At 43.9% G+C, this 24,913-nt stretch overlaps 1 protein-coding gene across 2 annotated transcripts; it reads left to right on the top strand.

Annotated features, from left to right (window-relative positions):
* The first annotated feature begins 1,816 nt into the window (after positions 1–1,816).
* LOC129821808 (ubiquitin conjugation factor E4 A-like) lies at positions 1,817–23,961 on the top strand. Of its 2 annotated transcripts, XM_055879481.1 has the most exons (20): positions 1,817–1,931; positions 3,684–3,855; positions 4,178–4,348; positions 5,172–5,284; positions 5,640–5,792; positions 6,658–6,817; positions 7,369–7,571; positions 7,789–7,980; positions 14,361–14,694; positions 14,832–14,958; positions 15,490–15,797; positions 17,088–17,220; positions 19,036–19,226; positions 19,343–19,443; positions 19,595–19,708; positions 20,321–20,495; positions 21,609–21,789; positions 22,088–22,235; positions 22,330–22,487; positions 22,744–23,961. In XM_055879481.1, exons 2-20 carry the CDS (start codon positions 3,726–3,728, stop codon positions 22,877–22,879), a joined length of 3,228 nt encoding a protein of 1,075 aa, XP_055735456.1. In that variant the 5' UTR covers positions 1,817–1,931; positions 3,684–3,725; the 3' UTR covers positions 22,880–23,961. The 2 variants fall into 2 exon arrangements, with proteins under 2 accessions (XP_055735456.1, XP_055735457.1); XM_055879482.1 differs by lacking the exons at positions 1,817–1,931; positions 3,684–3,855 and having other exon boundaries at positions 4,263–4,348; positions 5,654–5,792.
* The last annotated feature ends 952 nt before the right edge of the window (positions 23,962–24,913 follow it).

Here is a 24,913-nt window from a genome sequence, read left to right as displayed (position 1 = left end):
GGCGCTGCGCTTTTCGAGATGAAAGTGGTGTCCTGCTTTGCTCTCCAGCGCCATTGAAAGGAGTGATAACTGGGGTGGGTTTTAGGTGTTAAGGGGGATCAATTGAAGTTGGGGAGCCCTGGTGTCTGTGATGCACGCCATTTGGTGCGACTGAGGAAACCCTGTCAGTCCTTCTGAGTTCTGATGCCGAGTGTTTGCAGGATAAAGTCATGCTGAGCTATATAGGTTATCCCGTGAGAGATTTTGTTCCAAATCCACTATGTTGTTTCAGGTGCCAGGTTTATGGTAATGTTGCAGCAGTATGTAGGAGGGCGATTCCAAAGTGTGAGATATGTGCCGGGGGCCATAGGACAAAAGACTGTGCTTGTAATCGTAAGGACTAAGGAGTTTTTCAGGATAAAAAAAATAAAACTGAATGGAGTTAAGCACAGGCAAAAACCTAGAGGAAAATCTGGCACTGCCACCAGACACAGGGAGATTAATTCACCTTTCAGCAGGACAATAACCTAAAACACAATGCCAAATCTACACTGGAGTTGCTTATCAAGAAGACCGTGAATGTTCCTGATTGGCCGAGTTACAGTTTTGACTGAAATCTACTTTAAAATCTATGGCAAGACCTGAAAATGGTTGTCTAGCAATGATCAACAACCAATTTGACAGAGCTTGAAGAATTTTGAAAAGAATAATGGACAAGTGATTTCTCAATCCAGGTGTGGAAATGCTCCTTAAGTGAGTTGCTGATGAACATGAATGCAACATTTAAAGTAAGTTGTATTTCAGTAAAGACACAACATGATGACACATGGATACAGAAATAATGTCAATGCTCATTTTTATTTGATGCTACTTTGAAATATCTATTTTCCAGAGGGAAGTGAAAAAACGAAAAACCCATTTAAGCCAATATTGGAGAAACTGTTAAAAAAAATCCATGATCGCATTTAAGACAATCGAGCAACCTCTTGTAAAAAAACTAATCACGAACAATAACTAAACTATTTACATGGAAATGTATGTTAAAATACCTGTAAAAATAGGGGCTTATTACAACAACAACAAAAAACTATTTACAGCCAAACCTACAATAATCAGACTTAGGAACTAGTACTTATTCTGGTCCGACCTGCTCTTAAGGAACCACAAGGTGTGCAAGCCTTTGTTTAAGCCCAGTTCTACCAAACATGTTTGTACTAATAAACTGATTAGTAGAATCTGATACAAAAGACAAGTACAAAAGCACAACAAAAAAAATGATTGGATTTAAGTTGATGGGCCACTCTATAAAAGCCACCAAATGAGCATCAACGCTCCTCTGGGAGTAAAGTCCGGGTTTGGAAACTAGAAGTGTTCCTGAGTATATTGGACCCCCCCCTTTTACTGTGACACAATTTACAGATAATTTTGTATGGTGCAATATGTATATCCAATATGAAAAAAATTACTGGATTTCAGTTGATGGGCCACTACAAGCAACGCTCCTCTGGGTGTAAACTCTGTGGATTTGGAAACTAAAAGTGCTCCTGATTAGAATGGACCCCTCTTTTACTGCGACACAATGTACAGATTATTTTGTACGGTGCAATAAATGATAGGAGTACACACACAAAAAACATTGTTGACCATTTAGGCTTGAACAAACAAAGAACAAACAAATAAATTACATATCTTATAGGAATACTTTGTATGATAACTAGTATATAATATATCGATAGTTGTGCACATTTTCCATCATTTTCGTTCGAATTATGAAATGACAAATTATACAGGACGGGACATTTATTGTGAAGAGTTATAACGATCCGTGACCCGGACGTACTTAGTTATCCCTGCCTGCTTCACAGCGGTGCGAGAACCAAAGCAGAGGAAAGAAAGCTTTTCTAGCTAAAAAGGGAGCTAATTGAAATACACGTTATCTGCTGTTGTTTCAGGTATGACAATATTCCGACATTTGAATATCTGCTTTTTTGTTTGACATCTGTCAAAAGAGTCAAGTTTTGCCTCGCAACTGACAAAGTACAGCGGGCTTGACAACTTACCTGGATCATGTGCAGTCCATCTGCTAGCCTGAAGTTAACTAGCTTGCCAGCTAAATACGGCGACTGCTAGCTACTTGAGTGGAACCGGTGATTCACTGACAACTAGCTAGCTACATTATCAGCTTGCTTATTGAGTCATTATGCAATTGATTCGAGTTATCGAAAGATACGTGGCTAGTTAGCTATGTGCCCTTGCTTCAAATAACACATCACTTAATTCGTATGTTGTGATATGGTTACATCATCACTTGACAGCTCGTTAATTAGCTAGCCAGATACTAGCTAGCTAGTTAGCAATCTAACCAGCTATGCGACTAACTAGCATGTTACAGGTGTCCAGGTTACCACCACTTGACGTTGACAGACCCTTTCCTACGCATCATCATAATGATGATGATAATAATGTACTTACATTATGCAAAATCAAAGTGTAAGATGGAAGACGTCCATCTGTTGGCAGTCTGTCTATGCTGCCTTATTTCAGTCAAACCGTAAACATCCGCATTGATTCAGGACTCTGTACTGTAACACATGTGTTCCTCTGCCTTTATTTCAGTAAAACAGTAAACGTCGGCATTCAATCAGGACTCTACTGTGACATGTGTTCTACGTTTAGAAAAATGTAGGAGCACACAAAGATATTTAGGAGCAGAATGAAAAATATTTGAGGTATTACAGCAGCAATCCACAGTTGAAACGATAACAAAGAATGGTCCCCCCCACAGTTTCCGTCAAAAGGTTGAGGGATGGGTCTGGAGAAATATAACCACACTCAAATGTATAGACAGAGCTATGGCTGCAAGGACAGACTAGATATCAACGTTATAGTTTTAACCATGTTTTGAGGCTATACAGAGTTTGTTTACATTTACTCTGTTTACAGACATTGGAAAAACAAGCTATGTTTTGCCTTCTGATGGGGTAAGACAGTTGAACTAAGCTCATGGGGCATTATGTTATACTTTTCAAGAATCAATGGGTTTATATAATACATTTTATATGTTAAAATACAGGGTTTAGGGGCACAAGTTTAAAAAAATAAACATTTTAAGATTGAGATATAGCCTATATGATTCCTAGCTGCTTTTGAAGCTCATCACCTAAAGAAGTGCTCCCTTTTTTCTTTCTTTCGGTGCCACCACGTTTGCATGCCACTGAGGCTGTGGGCAAAGGGACAGCAAAGAATTCAATACAACAATTATTACCTGGGGGATTTTTCTTTTTGGGGGGGGGCACTAGTGCTACCAAAATTCCAGGTAGCACAGCAAATTATTTTGTGATCTTATGCCCCCAAAATGGTAGCACTGTAGAGCCCTGTCAATAAGCTAACCAGTCAGTCTGTGGTTTACAAATGAACATTGGGTTTCTGTTATTCCTCTGGCCTGAATGAAACTGCACACTGTCTGGGTTTAGCCTCGGGGGTACCAGTCTGTTCTGAGTTATCATTCCACTCCCTGGCACTCCTTGACACAGAGTAGCATATAAGGAGTGGATCGTTAGCAAACAGGTTTGGGATTTCAGAGTCTGGGTTCCCATGCATCCCCTGATTGCCCTCACAGACTGACACACTTGAAACAACTTCTATAGATTTGTTTGAACTCACCTAGTCCAGTGTTCCATACCACAGTGTACCTCTCTGTCCAGGCTGGTGCCAGCACCTGTTGATGGAGTCTATGCTCCAGTGAGATGACTGACCAGGGCAACAACAACCAAAACATCTCCCGCAACCCCTTCGCAGCCCTTTTCAGCTCCCTCGCCGACGCCAAGCAGTTTGCATCGGGCCAGAAGCCACCTTTGCGCCATGGCGAACCACCCTGTGAGTTACCCTCCCAAGGAGGAGTTACAGGGCACGCAGGCTTTTGCTCCAGCCCAGCTCTAGCACACATGACCTGACTAATCGGCTGCGTGGCAGGACCTTGATTAGCTCAATTGGTGGTGTTTTAGTGCTGGGTTGAAATAAAGGCCTGCAAAACCACGTGGCCACTCCAGCTCTAATGGTTCACTGTGCCACTTATATAGGCTATAGCCTGTCTGTATAACTTAAACACCACTGATATGATGCAGCACGCTCACTGACTTGACGTTTGACAATGACCTCATACGGTTTCTTATATTTGCTGGCTTATCTCGTATTGCAGCGGAGGACTCGGAGGGAAGTCAGTCCGAGTCGGAGAACTCGGACAGCATCGAGGACAATGACGACTCGGTTGCCGAGATCAGCCGCTCCTTCCTGTCGCGGCAGGAGCTGTGCGAGCAGCTCAACATCAACCACATGATCCAGAGGATCTTCCTCATCACCTTGGACAACAGTGAGTGCAGGAAGTTAGATTGGAGCGTATTAGGGCTTTTACACCGTGTTTGTTCTTCATTTAGGACACCTTTTGTCCATTGGAGTGGCAGCGTGATGCCACTTGTCCCTTCTAGTTTACTGAATCTTGTTATGTAAACAACCCTTAATGTTGCCTGGCTGGGTGTATATGATGTACCGTAGTGGTATGAACTAGAGCAAATAAGTCTGTTGTATGTGTGCCCATACACAAGTGATGGCTTGATTAATCACCCATCACCCCCCCCTGTTTTAATAACCAGGCCCCAATTTCGACTGCCTTCTTTATTCCCCTCTGTTTTCTGTTGATTGATCTGAGGTGCTGTATTGAGGCATGGTCAATGTGTGATTTACAGCTTTCTTCAACTCATGGGGATTCAGTACAACCATCCTTCCTGGCGGTCTTTTCTTCACGCCGTCACTGTGCGTACTAGATTAGACAGAGAGTGATCGGCTTGGCATCAGCCAACTGGCTGACTCAGGCTGTGTCATCAAGGGGGTCTACAGGTCCCAGATTACTGTCCGCCGCCTCCTCTTTTCCCGCTCATCATCCCTCACTGACTGGCAGGAAAGTGCCCCGATGACAGAGCCCCTGTCTGTCCATTTCTAGTCTTAATCTAATCTGTTCGTGCTCTTTGGTGCTGCTGGACCGCTGGCCTCTCTTAGGATTCCATTTCAGGGCTATCCAGTAAACAGTAAATGACTTACCCCAGCTCAATACTCATAAACTAGATGCTGGAATGAGTCATGAATGACCGTGTTTGCTCTAAGTGAAAAGTAAAACATGAACTATTGTTTGACCTCAGGTGACCCCAGTCTGAGAGGAGGCAATGGGATTCCTCCACGCTGTGTGTTCCTGGAGGAAATGGCCGCTGAGATGGACGGTCAAGATTGGCTGGACATGGACAACATTGAGCAGGTACAATAGGACTGGACATTGGTAATGGTGGTGGCGAACTGTTCGCTGGTCAGCTCAGTTGACCTCGATGCCATAAGATCCACATGTACAGTACTGTATCCTCTTCTCATACCGATTTCCTCGCTGGCTTGTAGTTTCAGGGGACTAGGCCTATTTAAGTATACAGTGCATCATCTACTCTAAGAAGATGGAATAGTGAAAAATGCATAGTGAACAAAGTTAATAGAGACCATATGCTCCACAAGGAGCAGAGATCAGTAAGTAAGTACATGAAGTTCATAGCACAGAATGTTGGCTAAGTTTTTTTTTTTTTTTTTTTTTTTTTTTTTTTATATATATATTTTTTTTATATCAGGCACTCTTCAACAGATTACTGATGCTGGAGCCAGGAAACCACCTCATCTACATGACCTCGTGTAATGCTGTAAATCTCTCTGCCGACCGAGACGCTGGGGACAAGTCCGCCATACCGTTCCTCTACGCCTGCTACCAGAGAGCCAAGGAAGAGGTGGGGTCACATACACAGCACTCACTCTCATTCCTAATTTCTTTCTCCACGAATTCCCAGCCATAATTCAGTCAGGAAAAGTGTGCTGTATAGGACCGTTTTAAAAGGCAAACACGGACTTTACAAAACATTAGGAACACCTGCTCTTTCAATGACTTGCCAGGTGAATCCAGGTGAAAGCTATGATCCCTTATTGATGTCACTTGTTAAATCCACTTCAATCAGTATAGATGAAGGGGAGACAGGTTAAAGAAAGATTTTTAATCCTTGAGACAATTGATTGTGTATGTGTGTCATTTAGAGGGTGAATGGGCAGGACAACAGATTGAAGTGCCTTCAAACGGGGTATGGTAGTAGGTGCCAGGCGCACCGGTTGTGTGTCAAGAACTGCAACGCTGCTGGGTTTTTCACGCTCAACAGTTTCCCATGTGTATCAAGAATGGTCTGTCACCCAAAGGACATCAAACCAACTTGACACAATTGTGGGAAGCATTGGAGTAAACATGGACCAGCATCCCTGTGGAACGCTTTCGACACCTTGTAGAGTCCATGCCCCGACGAATTAAGGCTGTTCTGAGGGCAAAAGGGGGGGTGCAACTCAATATGAGGAAAGTGTTCCTAATGTTTTGTACACTGTCTAAACCGTGCTGCATGGGACAATGTAAAGCGAAATAGTGTGACAAGGTAAATAGTCTTACTGAACATAATGAATGGACCTGTCTAAGGTTAAATCTGCTGTTTATTTCTAGATCATTTCAATCTGCATATAGGCTAAATAATGCATGTTTAGTTTGTGCTCCATTGCTGACAATGATGTGACAAATTCTTAACCTCCCTGCTCCCTCCTGACATTACACACCCTCAGGTCACCAAAGTACCGGAGAAGCTGCTGTCGTACGCAGTGCGCTGTAAGAACCTGGCGGTGTCCAACACACGCACGGTCCTGCTCACCCCCGAGATCTACATCAGACAGAACGTGTACGAGCAGCTACTGGATTTGCTGCTAGAGGGAGTCGGCGGAGCCCGTGAGTCCATTCAATTATTAAAGCCCCCCGACTGTCTGAGGATCCCGGTTCTGTTCCATCTCAGTAGCCAAAGAAAGTGGTGTTTGCTGCTCAGGTATCAACTGTTGAGGCCTCCCAAGACAGGATGTGCTGTAACTTAGTCTAGTCTGCACCCGCTGATGAAAGAACTGGTTTAGACTGGTTTGAACTTGTCTATCTGTATTTATTAGTGCATAATAGCCTCACTTTGCTGTGTGTTGTCGTATAAGGTCCTGATGATGTTGCGTGTGGTTTGTGTCCAGAAAAGGGTGGGAAAGATGCCTGTACAATACAGAGAGTATACTTTACTGAACTGTGTAGGCTATATATACAGGTTATTTTTTTCTGCTATATATACCTGAGCCCTTTTTTGAGCCAGGAAAAACCCTGTACACGTCTGGTTCTGTAAAGTACAGCATCTTTTCTGCATTATACAGGACTATTATACCAGGTTTTTACTTACCTATACCTAAGCCCCTTTTTGAGCCAAGAAAAACCCTGACATTAAGTGTGCTTTCTGTTGTGCGTTGCAGAGCTGGACGAGGTGGTGGAGTTCGCGGAGGAGGTGATCGCTGGCCTGTTGGCTGACCAGGAGGTACGCACCTTCAGCGAGGTGATCGGGCCCGTGCTCGATATCTTCCAAGATCGCGTGAAAGACTTGGATCTCTGCCAGCGGCTGCTCTTCTCCTACCTGGACCTGCTCCTCTACTTCAGCCGCCAGAAAGATATCGCTACGGTCAGGGGCCGTAATGCATCGTCACCATTCCTCTGGACTGTTTTGTACAACCATGATTATTACTTGATTATATTCTGTACTATTCTATTGTATTCTATTCATAACAAGATTATTGTTATTTTTTTACAACAACTGCATTCATGTGTCTGAGATGGACAACCTTGATCTCAAAAGTAGTTGACTCTTTGTTTATATACTTCAAATTGCCTTATTCCAGGTATTGGTGGGGCACATCCAACCCAAAGATCCCAACAATGGGCTTCAGTATCAGAAGACCCTCCTTGGCACTGTGTTGAGTATCTCTTGCCTGCTGAAGACCCCGGGGGTGGTGGAGGGTCACGGCTTCTTCCTCAACCCCTCACGCTCCAGTCCACAGGAAATGAAGGTGCAGGAGTCCAACATACACCAGGTAAGGGCACTAGAGTCTTTGGTCAAAGTAGTGCACTATATATAGGGAATAGAGTGTTATTTGGGACGGACCCCTAACCTTCTCGTCTTCTGTGTCTCCAAAACCCCACTTAGGCCTACATCTAGCTTACTGCCAATGGTCAGACACTAGCTTAGTCTAAGCTACACAATGTGTAGAATAGCAGGAAATTTGCTTTAAAACTGCAAAAACAATTATTCACCTCATAATATCCTGCAATTCTACACATTTTGCTATAACATTTTCTCTCTACCCCATGGCAGAATTTGTAGATTTGCATGTAATTAGTTTTAAAACAGCAACATTTTCTCTACACCGCATGCCAAAATGTAAAGAATTGCTGAAAATTTTACTTTAACAATGCATAATAATTATGCAATTATCCACTGCCAAGAAGGCAGGCACTAAAATGTTTTGTTCCACCCCAAAAGGCTAGAGACAGTTTCCCAGAGGTTTTCCTGAACTTTCCAATACCGTCACCATATTTAAAGGTGCAATATGTCACTTTTTGGGGTATCCAACCAAATTCACATAGAAATGTAGATCTGTCATTCTTGTTGAAAGCAAGTCTAAGAAGCAGTAGATTTGTTCTATGTGCTCTATCTCTATGCTTCCAGTCTTAAATTTCATTTTTGCGTCTTGATTTTCTACACCAGCTGAAAATACAATATTTTTGGTTATGGAAAATATATTCCGCAGCGGTTTAGATGGTACAATGATTCGCTACACTATACTTGCTTGTTTTGTCACAAACTGAAATTAGGAGAACTGGTGGAGGGATTTCTGCATAGTGCATCTTTAAGTCATTTGAAACATATTCAAGTTATTAACCTTAGGAACATAGCCACGCCAAGCCCAAAAGTTTGAGCACCCCTGTTCTAAATACCACTTCAATAGGTTTCAGACAATAACAGGGTATCATAGCATTCAGGGGTATTTTTTAAATCTGAATTTAACAAGAAATGTCGTGCCAAAATGATCCACTGACAACATAACATGGGGCTTTGTCCAGAGAGTTCACCACAAGATCTTATAAACACACCAGTAGAACAACAAGTGTAGGTTACAGTGTTGTTAAGGGATCACCTCCCGTGCCAGACTATGCGAGTGGAGCTGGAGCGGAGTGTGCCTAATTTCACTGGAGTGCGGCGCGAGATTCCCAAAGGCTGGAGCATCGGCTGTCTTACCCACTCCAATTTCGTTCCAGGAGAGAGATTCAGTAGCGCTCACTTCACGAGCTCTGGGCCGGCCCGACCCAGCATGCATTTGTAGTCTATTGGGTGCTGCTATAGCCCCTTGCTTTAGGTACTGTCATGGAGTTTGTGAAATATTTTCATAAAGGAACTGATAAAACACACAGGTGCTAAATTAAGGTGACTTACAAAGATGAGGACCAAGAGCAAGAGAGGAAGTGCGGTGATGTAGTGTTCACAACTAACGAATGATGATGGTGTACTTACTACGTGCACATGCTAAAATAAAGGAACGAGTTGGGTAGGTAACTAAGTGTGTCATTGTAGCAAAGTATTTATAAAGTAAAAATCTGATCTCTGAAGTTTTCTTCATTTTTGTTCTTTTATCTATACAATAGGCCATAATTTATTTTGGGTCAATAGGCCTAGCATATTCCTACTTTCAAGGAGGCTGTCCCGGACAAATAAAAATCTTGATCGACCGAAAGTTGTCTGGTCTTTCGACCAATCAATTGAGCACACCCTATGTGTTTTTATAAAATCAAATATGTGCATTGAGCTTGTCTAATGCTTTAAGCTTACAGTTTGATGCCTCGAGGGCGCCAGAGACAACCAGAAGAAAAAGAACTTTACCTGACCCAACTATTCTCCTTCCGCTCCTGCTGGCTTTGCCAGTAATAGGCTACACAAGGAGTCAGCAACCTTTCTCATGTGGAATGTCAGTTTATCTTACAATTTCTACCGATCTGCGTGCCAGGTATGGTTTTCATATGCAAATTTTCATGAAACAGTTTAATTTAATTTATAACGTCTTCATATCTCAAATTCATTGTCATGTGGTTAATCAAAAATTATCAATCTAAATGAAAATGATACAAACCTAAAAAGTAACTTCTATAGCCATTTCCATCTATGTAAAAAATAACCTACATAAAGCCAACAAATAAAAACATTGCAGCCTGCAGGTAGAAAATAACCAGATTAAAAATAAATATCCTATAAATCACATTGGCTACACATGGCCTGTCTGCAACGAACTTGAACATTGGGTCCGGCTCACAGACTGTGCTAGCGAATACACAGCTGTAGGCTATTTGCGCAAGGGATAAGAAGCCATGCTTGACTTGGGCAGGAGCTCACTGGAGCTGAGTACCGGCACCTCAAACCCTGTTAGTCTTACAGAATATTAGTTTCAAAGTATTGTGGAGCTCCTGCATCCAAATTTCAACAGTACCAGCACCCAAAATGAGTACCGGAACCTATTTCAGTCCAAGTCGGGCACTGATAAGAAGCCTATTTTATGACGTTTCCACTGGATCAGAGCATTCAATTTTTCCCTTTGATGCTGAGTGGTCATCGAAATGGAGAGGGCTGGAAAGATTTTTCAGATACATTGAGGAAGTATGAGAATTCTCAATGGATGTAAAAACAGACTTTGTTTGTTTGCTGTTTGAGGTGAAGAAAACATTACTTTGAGAAGCTCCACAGCTCATTAGTGGTGGTGTGTTAAGCCAATCAGGAATACTATCAGATCCCCAAATGGGCACATTTATATGCCTACATTTGCGCACAAGCCCGGTAGCCTCGTAAATGGAATTAAATCAACCAAAATGTGTTTCTCACAAGTGTAGCATAGGTTGTGCACTCTGCAAACAATGTGTCCACTCAGACAATGAGAACAGGAAGACTGGAATAATATTGACTGCATTAAAAGAAATGACTGTAACCTACTCATTCAAGGGTTTCTTTATTTTTTACTATTTTCTACATTGTAGAATAATAGTGAAGACATCATCAAAACTATGAAATAACACACACAGAATCATGTATCAAATCAAAGTTTATTTGTCACGTGCGCCGAATACAACAGGTGTAGACCTTACAGTGAAATGCTTACTTACAGGCTCTAACAAATAGTGCAAAAAATGTATTAGGTGAACCATAGGTATGTAAAGACATAAAACAACAGTAAAAAGACAGGCTATATACAGTAGTGAGGCTATAAAAGTAGCGATGCTACATACAGACACCGGTTAGTCAGGCTGATTGAGGTAGTATGTACATGTAGATATGGTTAAAGTGACTATGCATATATGATGAACAGAGAGTAGCAGTAGCGTAAAAGAGGGGTTGGCGGGTGGTGGTTGGCGGGACACAATGTAGATAGCCCGGTTAGCCAATTTGCGGGAGCACTGGTTGGTCGGCCCAATTGAGGTAGTATGTACATGAATGTATAGTTAAAGTGACTATGCATATATGATAAACAGAGAGTAGCAGCAGTGTGAAAAAGAGGGGTTGGGGGGGAGGGCACACAATGCAAATAGTCCGGGTAGCCATTTGATTACCTGTTCAGTCTTATGGCTTGGGGGTAAAAACTGTCTTTTTGTCCTAGACTTGGCACTCCGGTACCGCTTGCCATGCGGTAGTGGAGAGAACAGTCTATGGCTGGGGTGGCTGGGGTCAGTGACAATTTTTAGGGCCTTCCTCTGACACCGCCTGGTGTAGAGGTCCTGGATGGCAGGCAGCTTAGCCCCATTGATGTACTGGGCCGTACGCACCACCCTCTGTAGTGCCTTGCGGTCAGAGGCCGAGCAATTGCCGTACCAGGCAGTGATGCAACCAGTCAGGATGCTCTCGATGTTGCAGCTGTAGAACCTTTTGAGGATCTGAGGACCCATGCCAAATCTTTTTAGTTTCCTGAGGGGAAATAGGCTTTGTCGTAGGGCACCTCTTCCTCTTCACGACTGTCTTGGTTTGGACCATGTTAGTTTGTTGGTGATGTGGACACCAAGGAACTTGAAGCTCTCAACCTGCTCCACTACAGCCCTGTCGATGAGAATGGGGGCATGCTCGGTTCTCCTTTTCCTGTAGTCCACAATCATCTCCTTAGTCTTGGTTACGTTGAGGGATAGGTTGTTATTCTGGCACCACCCGGCCAGGTCTCTGACCTCCCTATAGGCTGTTAATCGTTGTCGGTGATCAGGCCTATCACTGTTGTGTCTTCTGCAAACTTAAAGAGGGTGTCGGAGTCATGCCTGGCCATGCAGTCGTGGGTGAACAGAGTACAGGAGGGGACTGAGCACGCACCCCTGGGGAGCTCCAGTGTTGAGGATCAGCGTGGCAGATGTGTTGCTACCTACCCTCACCACCTGGGAGCGGCCCGTCAGGAAGTCCAGGATCCAGTTGCAGAGGGAAGTGTTTAGTCCCAGGATCCTTAGCTTAGTGATGAGCTTTGAGGGTACTATGGTGTTGAACGCTGAGCTGTAGTCAATGAATAGCATTCTCACAGAAGTGTTCCTTTTGTCCAAGTGTGGAGTGCAATAGAGAGAGCATCATCTGTGGATCTGTTTGGGCGGTATGCAAATTGGAGTAGGTCTAGGGTTTCTGGGATAATGCTGTTGATGTGAGCCATTACCAGCATTTCAAAGCACTTCATGGCTACGGATGTGAGTGCTACGGGTCTATAGTCATTTAGGCAGGTTGCCTTTCTTGGGCACAGGGACTATGGTGGTCTGCTTGAAACATGTTGGTATTACAGACTCAATCAGGGACATGTTGAAAATGTCAGTGAAGACACCTGCCAGTTGGTAACCAAAAAAGTGTTATACAAATCAAAATATATTTGAGATTCTTCAAAGTAGCCACCCTTTGCCTTGACAGCTTTGCACACACTTAGCATTCTCTCAACCAGCTTCAAGAGGAATGCTTTTCCAACTGTCTTGAAAGAGTTCCCACATATGCTGAGCACTTGTTGGCTGCTTTACTCCACAGTCCAACTGATCCCAAACCATCTCAATTGGGTTGAGGTCGGGTGATTGTCAAGGCCAGGTCATCTGATGCAGCACTCCATCACTCTCCTTTTTGGTCAAATAGCCCTTACACAGCCTGGAGGTGTGTTTTGGGTCATTGTCCTTTTGAATAAAAAATGATAGTCCCACTAAGCGCAAACCAGATGGGATGGCGTATCGCTGCAGAATCCTGTGGTAGACATGCTGGTTAAGTGTGCCTTGAATTCTAAATAAATCACAGACAGTGTCACCAGCAAAGCACCACCACACCACCACCTCCATGCTTCACGGGGGGAACCACACATGCAGAGATCATCAGTTCACTTACTCTGTGTCTCACAAATACATGGTTGTTGGAACCAAAAATCTCACATTTGGAAAGATTTCCAATGGTCTAATGTCCATTGCTCGTGTTTCTTTGCCAAAGCAAGTTTCTTCTTCTTATTGGTGTCCTTTTTAATAGTGGTTTCTTTACAGCAATTCGACCATGAAGGCCTGATTCACGCAGTCTCCTCTGAACAGTTGATGTTGAGATGTGTCTGTTACTTGAACTTTGTGAAGAATTGATTTGGGCTGAAATTTCTGAGGCTGGTAACTCTAATGAACTTCTTCTCTGCAGCAGAGGTAACTCTGGGTTTTCCTTTCCTGTGGCGGTCCTCATGAGACAGTTTTATTATAGCGCTTGATGGTTTTTGCGACTGCACAATTTCCCGGATTGACTGAGCTTAATGTCTTAAAGTAACGGACTGTCCTTTCTCTTGGCTTATTTGAGCTGTTCTTGCCATAATATGGACTTGGTCTTTTACCAAATTGGTCTATCTTCTGTATACCACCCCTACCTTGTGACAACACAACTGATTGGCTCAAACACATTAAGAAGGAAAGACATTCCACAAATTAACTTTTAACAAGGCACACCTAGAACATAGTCCAAATAAAGAGAAACCCTTGAATGAGTAGGTGTGTCCAAACTTTTGACTGGCACTGTGTGTGTGTATAGAACACATTTTTTTGTTTAATTTTGTATTTAAAATTATAAGTAAGTCACAGCCTATATATGCAATTTATAGACTTATGGTTTAATACAACAAAATGTTTTTTAAATGCTGAGTGCTTTATGTCCCTATCAGCATTTGTCGCACTCGCAAGTGCTTCACGATTTATTTCTTTGTAGGCTATAGCATTGAAATAATATAGAGATTTTAATAAATGTAGCGAATCTGGATCAGCAGTTTTTGAGCTCAGAGACGTTTTTAGCGGAGCGGTTGGAAAAGACTTGGAGTGCCGGTGAGTGATGAGCGGGATTTCAGACCGCTCAACTCCGCTCACATACTCTGCTCCCGTCTACTTATTGACATATCCTGTCCTCCTTTCGTCCCAGTTCATGGGCCAGTTCCATGACAAGCTGCACCAGCTCCTGAAGAACCTGCTGCAGCAGTCGGGTGAGACGCGCCACCTGCTGCTCTCCTGGCTGGGCGGCTGCCTGCATGCCAACGCCGGGCGCACCAAGATCTGGGCCAACCAGATGCCCGAGATCTACTTCCAGATGTACGCCTCAGACGCCTTCTTCCTCAATCTGGGCGCTGCGCTGCTCAAGCTGTGCCAGCCCTTCTGCCGGCCGCGCTCGCCCAAGCTGCTCACCTTCAACCCCACCTACTGCGCCTTCAAGGAGCTCAGCGAGGAGGAGCGGCACAACCGCAACGTGCATGCCAGAGGTTTGTGTGCATGTTTGTATGTGCACTCTTGTATATACGTGCACGTGGGTATGGATCATTGGATGTCCTTTTTACATAGGTTCATATTTACTAACATAAAATAGAGAATCAACTATCATTTTCTCATTGATCATTAGGTCTGGACAAAGAGACGTGTCTTGTCCCCCTTCCCCCCCAGCAGTCGGTGGAGTACGCCCAGTCGTACAGCCTCCTCACTGAGAACCTCATCCTCACCCAGATGACCCTTCACCTGGGCTTCCACAGGTAACTAACTGGCAACGTTACAGAACATTTAGATATAATTAAAATGATCGGATAGATATGATTGTCTTTCAAGTAGAATAGGGAATCATGTCCGGTCTATTCAATGCATTTCTATCTGCAAATTTGTGAACATATCTCCTCACTGAATATACCCCAGACCTAGCAATGCTGTATCCATTTGATGAACGTTAGTATATTACTTGGTTTTGGGTTTGTGCATGAAGAAAGTTCTACTTACCATGTTAGTACACAATACCTTTGGTGCTGTTTCTCTGACCTAGATTAAGCCTGTTCCTTGACACACAAAATACCTCTCAGTGGAGGTTCTCCATTGAGCATGGGTTTAAGTCCAGGAGTCGGCTCGATCTGGCCCTTGGACTAGACTTGTGATAACATCTCAGTGTTATCCTTCATAACAGCTGAGCAATATCTACTGTGTCTAACGTTGTGAACTGGACCATGACAAATTTCAAGTGTTCACTGTGACATATGGTTAAGAAAGTTGTATTGTGTCTTCTTGCTTCTCCCTAGACTCCACGAGCAGATGGTGAAGATGAACCAGTCGCTCCACCGGCTGCAGGGTACGTGGCGGGAGGCCCAGCTCACGGGCGGCCCGGCGGCCGAGCAGCTCCGCGAGCAGTTTGAGCGCCTCATGACGGTCTACCTGTCGACCAAGGCAGCAGCCACCCAGCCAGGCATGCTGCAGTGCTGCCTCAACCTGCAGGCGTCCAGCGCCACACTCTTGGTTCAACTGGGCCTCAGCAACCAGGGGCCCGAGCACGCCCAGCTCTCCTTCCCCCTGCCACCGCTACACAACAGCCTGCTCTGTCACATGCCAGGTTGCTACCCCTCCCTCCCGCTTTGTCATTTTGACCTTTTTTTTGCGACTTAGTTAGAGTATTTAACTACGGTAGGAAAGGCAACCAAGTATCCCAGTCATTGCAGGTAAAGCGTTCCGTCAACCTTGCTTGTTTACTTACTTAGACCAATCGCCCCATGAGTAGAAAAGGCCATCAACAACTCAACTTTTGGCAGTCTTCTCAATGTTGCGCCATCAACCTTAACGTCACGTTTTCAGTCATTTGACAGATGCTCGTATGCTGACTTGCGGTCAGTGCGTACAATAGAGGTGCTAAATCAGTGGTTTTCAACCAGGTGTGCCGTAAATGGCTTCCTAATCTTGAGCATTGTGTTGAACACTCACTTATAAACATGACCTGTGGAGTGGGAGCAGCGGTGCCGCTCAGATAATACATTCAATGGCCCATGGTTCTATCTGTATCGTGGTTTCAAGTCCAGTTCGCTCAGGCTGTTGTAACATTTGTATTTTTTTTTGAGGGGCACGCATCACGAGCAAAGTCATTTGTATCATTTTACTTCGCCTGTGAGAACCATTTAGCATAGGCAAGTCTGATTTAGGCTTAGCTATATCACAGCCTCTGCCATAGAAACAAACGGGTGCAAATTGGAGTGGGCTTTGTGGTTGCACCTTTACAATGTAGAAAAGCGCTCGTCTCTAGCTCAACCCTTTAAAATTTTCAGACCTATTTTAAGACTTTTTTTTTTTTTTGCACAGATTGCGGGACCCTCTTAAAGGGGTACACACAAATGAGTCCCCATGAGTAAGGTACTATTAAAAAAAATAGTTCAAATAATCCCCATTTTAATCTATAAAATAATGTTTGTCACAGAAAATAGATGATTTGGAGTAAGGATCTGATAAGATGGAGGTCGTTACCACAAAATTAATGAATAGGGCCATTTTAGGTGTTTTTATCCCATCAAGATGTGCCACGGTTCATAAAAGGTTGGGAACCACTGTGCTAAATAACAGCAAAAAATAATAATAATTTGCACAATGACAGGGCTATAGAAGAGTTGTGAGAGAATAACACAAGTAGAGAGCAGAGGAGGCTGGCGGGAGTAGCTAGAGGAGGACGGGCTCATTGTTATTGCTGGAATGGAATTAATGGAAACATCAAACACACGGAAACAACGTGTTTGCCTCCATTCCAGCCATTAAAAGAGCCCGTCCTCATGTAGCCCCTCCAACCAGCCTCCTCTGGTAGATAGTTTATTAAGACTACTAAGAGGGGTTGGTTATCAAAAGGATTCTTGTACGTCTGCAGAGTTCTTTGCGGAGAACTTGGGAGATTTCTTTGTCTTCCTCCGCCGCTTTGCCGACGAGGTCCTGGAGTCTTCTGCCGAGAGCTTGGAGCAGGTCCTCAACTTCATCACTGTGTTCATGGGAAACGTGGAGAGGTAGGGGAAAGAGGGGGAGGCATTGAGTTCACCCGTGCGCACACACAGTACCAGGCCAAATGTTTGTGCATAATATTAATGTATCCTGGTACATACACTACTGTTCAAAATTTTGGGGTCATTTATACATTTCCTTGTTTATTTGAAAGAAAAGCACATTTTTGGGCCATTAATATAACATCAAATTGATCAGAAATACAGTGTAGACATTGTTAATGTTGTAAATGATTATTGTAGCTGGAAACGGCAGATTTTTCATGGAATATCTACATAGGCGTACAGAGGCCCATTATCAGCAACCATCACTCCTGTGTTCCAATGGCATGTTGTGTTAGCCTTTTAAAATTATAAACTTGAATTAGCTAACTGATCGTTAGAAACCCTTTTGCAATTATGTTAGCACAGCTGAAAACTGTTGTTCTGATTTAAAGAAGCAATAAAACTGTATTTCTTTAGACTAGTTGAGTGTCTGGAGCATCAGCATTTGTGGGTTTGATTACAGGCTCAAAATGGCCAGAAACCAAGAACTTTCTTCTGGAACTCGTCAGTCTGTTCTTGTTCTGAGAAATGAAGGCTATTCCATGCAAGAAATTGCTAAGAAACTGAAGAACTCGTACAATGCTGTGTACTACTCCTTTCATAGAACAGCGCAAACTGGCTCTAACCAGAATAGAAAGAGTGGGAGGCCCCGGTGCACAACTGAGCAAGAGGACAAGTACATGAGAGTGTCTAGTTTGGGAAACAGACGCCTCACAAGTCCTCAACTGGCAGCTTCAAAACACCAGTCTCAACGTCAACAGTGAAGAGGCAACTCCGGGATGCTGGCCTTCTAGGCAGAGTTGCAAAGAAAAAGCCATATCTCAGACTGGCCAATAAAAAGAAAAGGTTAAGATATGCAAAAGAACAGACACTGGACCTAGAAAGATTGGAAAAAGGGTTATGGACAGACAAATCTAAGTTTGCGGTGTACGAATCACAAAGAAGAACTTTGTGAGAATTTATGAGACGTATGAGACGCAGAAGAAATGAAAAGATGCTAGAGCAGTGCTTGACGCCATCTGTCACGCATGGTGGAGGCAATTTGATGGTCTGGGGGGGGATTTGGTTGTGGGAGATTTGTACAGGGTTCGAGGGATCTTGAAGAAGGAAGGCTATCAAGCCATTTTGCAACACCATGCTATACCCTGTGGACGGCGCTTAATTTGAGCCAATTTCCACCTACAACAGGACAATGACCCAAAGCACTGCTCCAAACTATGCAATAACTATTTAGGGAGGAAGCAGTCAGCTGGTATTCTGTCTATAATGGAATGGCCAGCACAGTCACTGTATCTCAACCCTATTGAGCTGTTGTGGGAGCAGCTTGACTGTTTGGTACGTAAGAAGTGCCCATCAAGCCAATACAATTTGTGGGCGGTGCTTCAGGAAGCATGGGGCGAAATCTCTTCAGATTACCTCAAGTTGACAACTAGAATGCCAAAGGTCTGCAAGGCTGTAATTGCTGCAAATGGAGGATTCTTTGACGAAAGCAAAGTTTGAAGGACAATATTATTATTTCAATTAAAAATCATTATTTATAACCTTGTCAACGTCTTGACTATATTTCCTATTAATTCTGCAAGGACATTTCTAAGTGACCCCAAAACATTTGAACGGTGGTGTACAATACCCTGAGGACTGTTTATCTCAATTGTGGATCGCCATTGGCTGTTACAACAGTCACTCTTCTGGATGTGATATTCCTAAGGGTTTTATGCGTCTACCATTCGGACTCATCGATGTTCCTATTGTGTTACTCTTTACCCATGTTCCCAGGATGAAGAACCCTCATTTGCGGGCGAAGCTGGCAGAGGTGCTGGAGGCGGTGATGCCCCACATGGAACCGATGTCGGCTGGCACAGCCCAGCCAATCATGTTCCAGCGTCAAAGGGTCTTCTGCTCCTACCACCATGCACCTCACCTGGCTGAGGCACTCATTGCTGTGTTTGTGGACATTGAGTTCACTGGTGGGTTTAGTGTGTGTTTCTTGCACACATGCGTTTGTGTGTGTTAGAATCTAAACCTTTGTAATGAAGCTCAAGTGCATGCATGTGACTTGTATGTTATTGACTTTTCTCCCCAGGTGACCCTCACCAGTTTGAACAGAAGTTCAACTACAGGAGACCTATGTATCCCATCCTCAAGTACATGTGGGGGAAGGAGAGCTACAGAGAGAGCATTAAGGCAAGCTGGTTTCCCTTTTTTTCTCTCAGTTATTTAGATGGTACCACATTTAGAGTAGTCCTTATTGAAGACCGCACAAAACGCACGGCTATTGCTTTTTCAGTTTTGCACCATAACGCCCCGAAATTCTTATGTGGAATGTTTACTTCAGAGTCTTGCTGTTTATGCATCCGAGAACCTCGAGGCCATGAATCCTCCACTCTTCCTGCGGTATCTGAATCTCCTGATGAACGACGCCATCTTCCTACTCGACGAAGCTATACAGGTGAGAAACTGTCAGCGTTTCGCTCTCGTTTTATTAAAAGGACATTCCTACCGTTGACTTATATCCATCTCAGTAGTGGCTGATGACACTTTAAATCGGCGGGCGGTCTCATTGTAATGCCGGGAATGGAATCAACGAATGGTATTAAGCACATGGTTTCTATACTTTTTATACCATTCCATTACGATGAGTCGTCCTCACCTCACCAGCCTCTACTGATCTATCTTTTTATTCATTTTTTGGGGGACCTAAAAGACTGTGTTAAAAACATCAGCAAATCAGCTCCAATTGGTTTTCATTTTGGAAATCTGTTCCAAAGTATTCCCACGCACAATGGAGAGTTACCGTATATGTGATCGTGTACAAATGTGAGCAAGGTTTGAAATTATTATGTTTAAATAAAATATGTCTGTGTGAGCTTCTTGCAGTCAATTTGCAGTCTACAAATTATTTATTATTATGTTCTGGCCGCCTGACTATCCGCTCAAGAAGAAATTGGCCCTCGGCTGAATCTAGTTGTGTATTCCCTGGTTTATCCGAAGATCCTACGTTTTAAACTAGGCCCAATTTTTCTCACTACTTCTCTCTGATCTGGTCCTTTTTCTGTGGTAGTACCTGAGCAAGATTAAGCTTCTGCAGCTGGAGAAGGACCATGGTGAGTGGGAGGGCCTGGCTCCTGATGCCCTCAGGGAGAAGGAGTCCAGTTTGCATATGTTGGGACAGCTGGCACGCTTCCATAACATCATGTCCAACGAGACCATCGGCACGCTGGCTTTCCTCACATCGGGTTAGTTGGAGAGGGAGGATGAATGGATAACAATGAGTGGATAATGTCTTGGACATGCGTCTCTACCTAGAGCTACACAAACTATGGCTGTTTGTGTATATATTTTTTTTAGACATCATTGTCCAATTCATTGAGCAGAATTAAGAGTTTGCCCTGTTTTAAGGTAAATGGCAATACTTTATATTTGATGGCACTGTGTTGTACACTGAGGATACAAAATATTAGGAACACCTTTCTCATATTGAGTTACACCCCTTTTTGCCCTCAGAACAGCCTCAATTTGTCAGGGCAAACGCGTTACACAGGCATGCTGGCCCATGTTGACTCCAATTTTGCCCACAGTTGTGTCAAGTTGGTTTGATGTCCTTTGGGTGGTGGACCATTCTTGATACACATGGGAAACTGTTGAGCGTGAAAAACCCAGCAGCGTTGCAGTTCTTTTTTATTTATATTTTTTTACTCCTTTTTTCTCCCTAATTTCATGGTATCCAATTGGGTACAGCTGCACCAATGTGTCGGAGGAAACATCTGGTCAGCGTGCACTGCGCCCGGCCCGCCACAGGAGTCGCTAGTGCGCGATGAGACAAGGATATCCCTGCCGGCCAAACCCTCCCTAACCCGGATGACGCTGGACCAATTGTGCGCCGCCCCATAGGCCTCCCGGTCGCGGCCAGCTGCGACAGAGCCTGGACTCGAACCCAGAATCTCTGGTGGCACCGCTAGCACTGCGATGCAGTGCCTTAGACCACTGCGCCACCCGGGAGGCTCAGCGTTGCAGTTCTTGACACTCAAATTGGTGCGCCTGGCACATATTACCATACCCCGTTCAAAGGCACTTAAATATTTTGTCTTGCCCATTCACCCTCTGAATGGCACACATACACAATCCATGTCTCAATTGTCTCAAGGGTTAAAAATACTTATTTAACCGGTCTCCTCCCCTTCTTCTACACTGATTTGAAGTGGATTTAACCAGTGACATCAATAAGGGATCATAGCTTTCACCTGGATTCACCTGGTCGGTCTGTCAGGGAAAGAGCAGGTGTTTGTTCACTCTGTATATATGAATATATTGAAACTCCTGCTCGCTTCTCCCTCTCCATGATATCCCAGAGATCAAGGGTATTTTTGTGCACCCTTTCATGGCCGAGAGGATCATCTCCATGCTCAACCACTTCCTGCAGCACCTGGTCGGACCCAAGATGGGCGCCCTGAAGGTGAAAGACTTCAGCGAGTTTGACTTCAAGCCTCAACAACTGGTCTCCGATATCTGCACCATCTACCTTAACCTGGGGTAGGTTTCAAAAAGGCAGTATTTCAAGGCTAATACAAGGCTCAGAAGTTTTTTGGGGGGTTGAAATTCACTTGCTTTTTCCATCTGTACTTCAGTTGATCAAATATTTTGAGCGTTTGCCTGGAGTGCCAGGTGGGTGGTGTTTGCATGTTTTGGATGGTTCAATTGTGCCAGGCAAGCATAGCTAAATAAGTTGAACCTTTATTTTTTTTAAAGTACAATTTGTATCCATGTGTGGCATATAAGGTGGCTATTTGGTTTCTAGTGACTCTAACCATGTCTGTTTTGTCTTCGGCAGTGATGAAGATAATTTCTGTGCCACTGTCCCAAAAGACGGGCGCTCCTACTCTCCCACGCTCTTCTCTCAGACTGTCCGAGTCCTGAAGAAGATCAACAAGCCCGGAGAAGTTATTGTGGGTTTCGGTCTCCTTGCTGACAAAATAAAGGTTAGATCTGTATAAAATCACATTACACTGTACCACTATGCCCTCGCCATACCATAACCCTAAATGACTAACTACTGCCTGTCTCCTGTCTTAGTCTCATGCAGACCAACAGCTGCAGGATGAGGAAACGTACGCGGACGCCCCAGATGACTTCCTGGACCCCATTATGTCCACGCTGATGCTCGACCCTGTGCTGCTCCCCTCCTCCAATGTCACGGTTGATCGCTCGACCATAGCACGGCATTTACTCAGGTGACTGATCCCTTAGGAGTAGTATGTCTACGTGCTGCTGGTTTATTCCAGGGACTGCATGCATCAAGCATCTCAGAATAGGAGTGCTGATCTAGGATCAGGTCCCCCCCCCCCTGTCCATGTAGTCTTATTCATTGTGATCTAAAAGGCAAAACTGGTCCTAAATCAGCAGTCTTACTTTGAGCGGCTTGAAACATACGGCCCGAGATCAAGTTTTTTTGTACGATATTGAGTATCAATTTTCATTTCCCTACAGCGATCAGACAGACCCGTTCAACCGCAGCCCACTCACCATGGACCAGATCCGGCCCAACGAGGAGCGGAAGCAACAGATCTTACAGTGGCTGGCCCAGCATAAGCAGGAGCGGCTGCAGATGGGCCCTAGTGGCTAGCCCTGGGATCTTCTCAAACAAACTATGACTGTACCATACCTTCCCTCACCTCCTTACCGACAGTAGTATGCTCCACTTTGACTCATCTCCATGTGTGCTTGCCTTCAAGCTTCGGACTTCAAACCACGTGAGACATTGGTATCTCCCTCTCATGCAGAGCACATCACTCAAATACCGTCAATGGAAGATCCCAGGTCTCAAAAACTGTCAAGAGAGCAGGTAGTGGTGCAATTGAAAACCGAGTTGCACTGCTACATTCATGTGCCCTATGGTGGTTTTAGAATTCTGCGCCCTGCTACAGAGAATATGCTGTTTACCATTAGTGGTTGCAGTCTGGTCAGAACCACTGGTCTAACTGGACAGTAATCGTTTAGCAATTCCTAAATGATCATCAGCTCTGCCAAATGTTTTATATTTTAAAAGTAGGTGAAGTATACTGAACTTGGACTTCAGAACAAGAAAATGTCATATGTCTTATTAATTGCCCCTTGTCTCTATAGTACCCATAAGGTCTATATGCACCATCCATCTACGAACCTAAACAAGATTATCTGACGTTATTTAGCATTTGCAATTGAAATAATTTCTTACGCAAGCATATAATACCCATTGTAATAAAACGTGGGCAAACCAATCTTAATTTAAAGAATCGGTGCCTAAAACCACCAGCCTTGCTTTAATTTCATCGACCAGACATTTTTCAAGTTATTATATTGTCTTTGTTGCATTTGTGGTATCAAATGCCCTGTCAATGGATATGTCTTATATCCTAAACAAGAGATGGTATGGACAATGTAGGAGTTGGGGTGTCACTTGCTTTGGTTATTTACAAAGCAGTTTGTAACTTGTGCGAGTTGCTCTTGTTTGGAATTTGTGACTTAATGCAAAGTGAAGTGTGATTTGCTGAAGAAATGAGTAGAACATGTGTGAAAGAATACCCATTTGATAGCATGCATTTGTATGTGGTATATCTACTAACTTGATGATTACCCGAGTGAAATTATAATGCAATATTTTAACTGTCAATGTATTTTGAATGTACTCTATGACTAATAAATAAAAAGCTTTGATGTGTTACAGTATCCATCTTTTGCATTACTTCTTCCAGTAGCCTAATAACAGGCAATAACTCATTTATTTCCAATACTCATTCATTAAGTACTAAAGTTCACATAACAAAAGGATAATTGTATGGTGTATTAGGAACTGAACAAGATTTTTACCAACCAACACTATCCATTTACGCTGAACAGAAATATAAACACAACATGCAAAGTGATGGTCACATGTTTAATGAGCAGACATTTGTTTACATCCCTGTTAGTGAGCATTTCTCCTTTGAATGTTCTATTCTCTACCATAAGCTGCCTCCAACGTAGTTTTAGAGAATTTGGCAGTACGTCCAACTGGCCTCACAGCCGCAGACCATGTGTAACCGCGCAAGCCCAGGATCTCCACATCCGGCTTCTTCACCTGGGGAATGGTCTGAGACCAGATACCCGGACAGCTGATGAAACTGTGGGTTTGCACAACTGAAGAATTTCTGCACAAACTGTCAGAAACCATCTCAGGGAAGCTCATCTGCGTGTTTGTCGTCCTCACCAGGGTCTTGACCTGACTGCAGTTTGGCATCGTAACTGACTTCAGTGGGCTCACCTTTGATGGACACTGGCACGCTGGAGAAGCGTGCTCTTCGTGGATGAATCCAGGTTTCAACTGTACCGAGCATACGAGTGGGCGAGCGGTTTGCTGATGTCAACGTTGCGAACAGAGTGGCCCATGGTGGCGGTGAGGTAATGGTATGGGATGGCGTAAACTACGGACAATGAGCACAATTGCATTTTATCAATGACAATTTGAATGCACAGAGATACCGTGAGGAGATTCTGAGGCTCATCGTTGTGCCATTCATTCGCTGCCATCACGTTTCAGCACAATAGTGCACGGCCCCATGTCACAAGGCTCTGTACACAATTCCTGGAAGCTGAAAATGCCCCAGCTCTTCCATGGCCTGCATACTCACCAGACATGTCA

Source organism: Salvelinus fontinalis, chromosome 24 (genome assembly GCF_029448725.1).
Source record: "Salvelinus fontinalis isolate EN_2023a chromosome 24, ASM2944872v1, whole genome shotgun sequence".
Taxonomy (NCBI): Eukaryota; Metazoa; Chordata; class Actinopteri; order Salmoniformes; family Salmonidae; genus Salvelinus; species Salvelinus fontinalis.
This window is presented reverse-complemented; position numbering and strand designations above follow the sequence as displayed.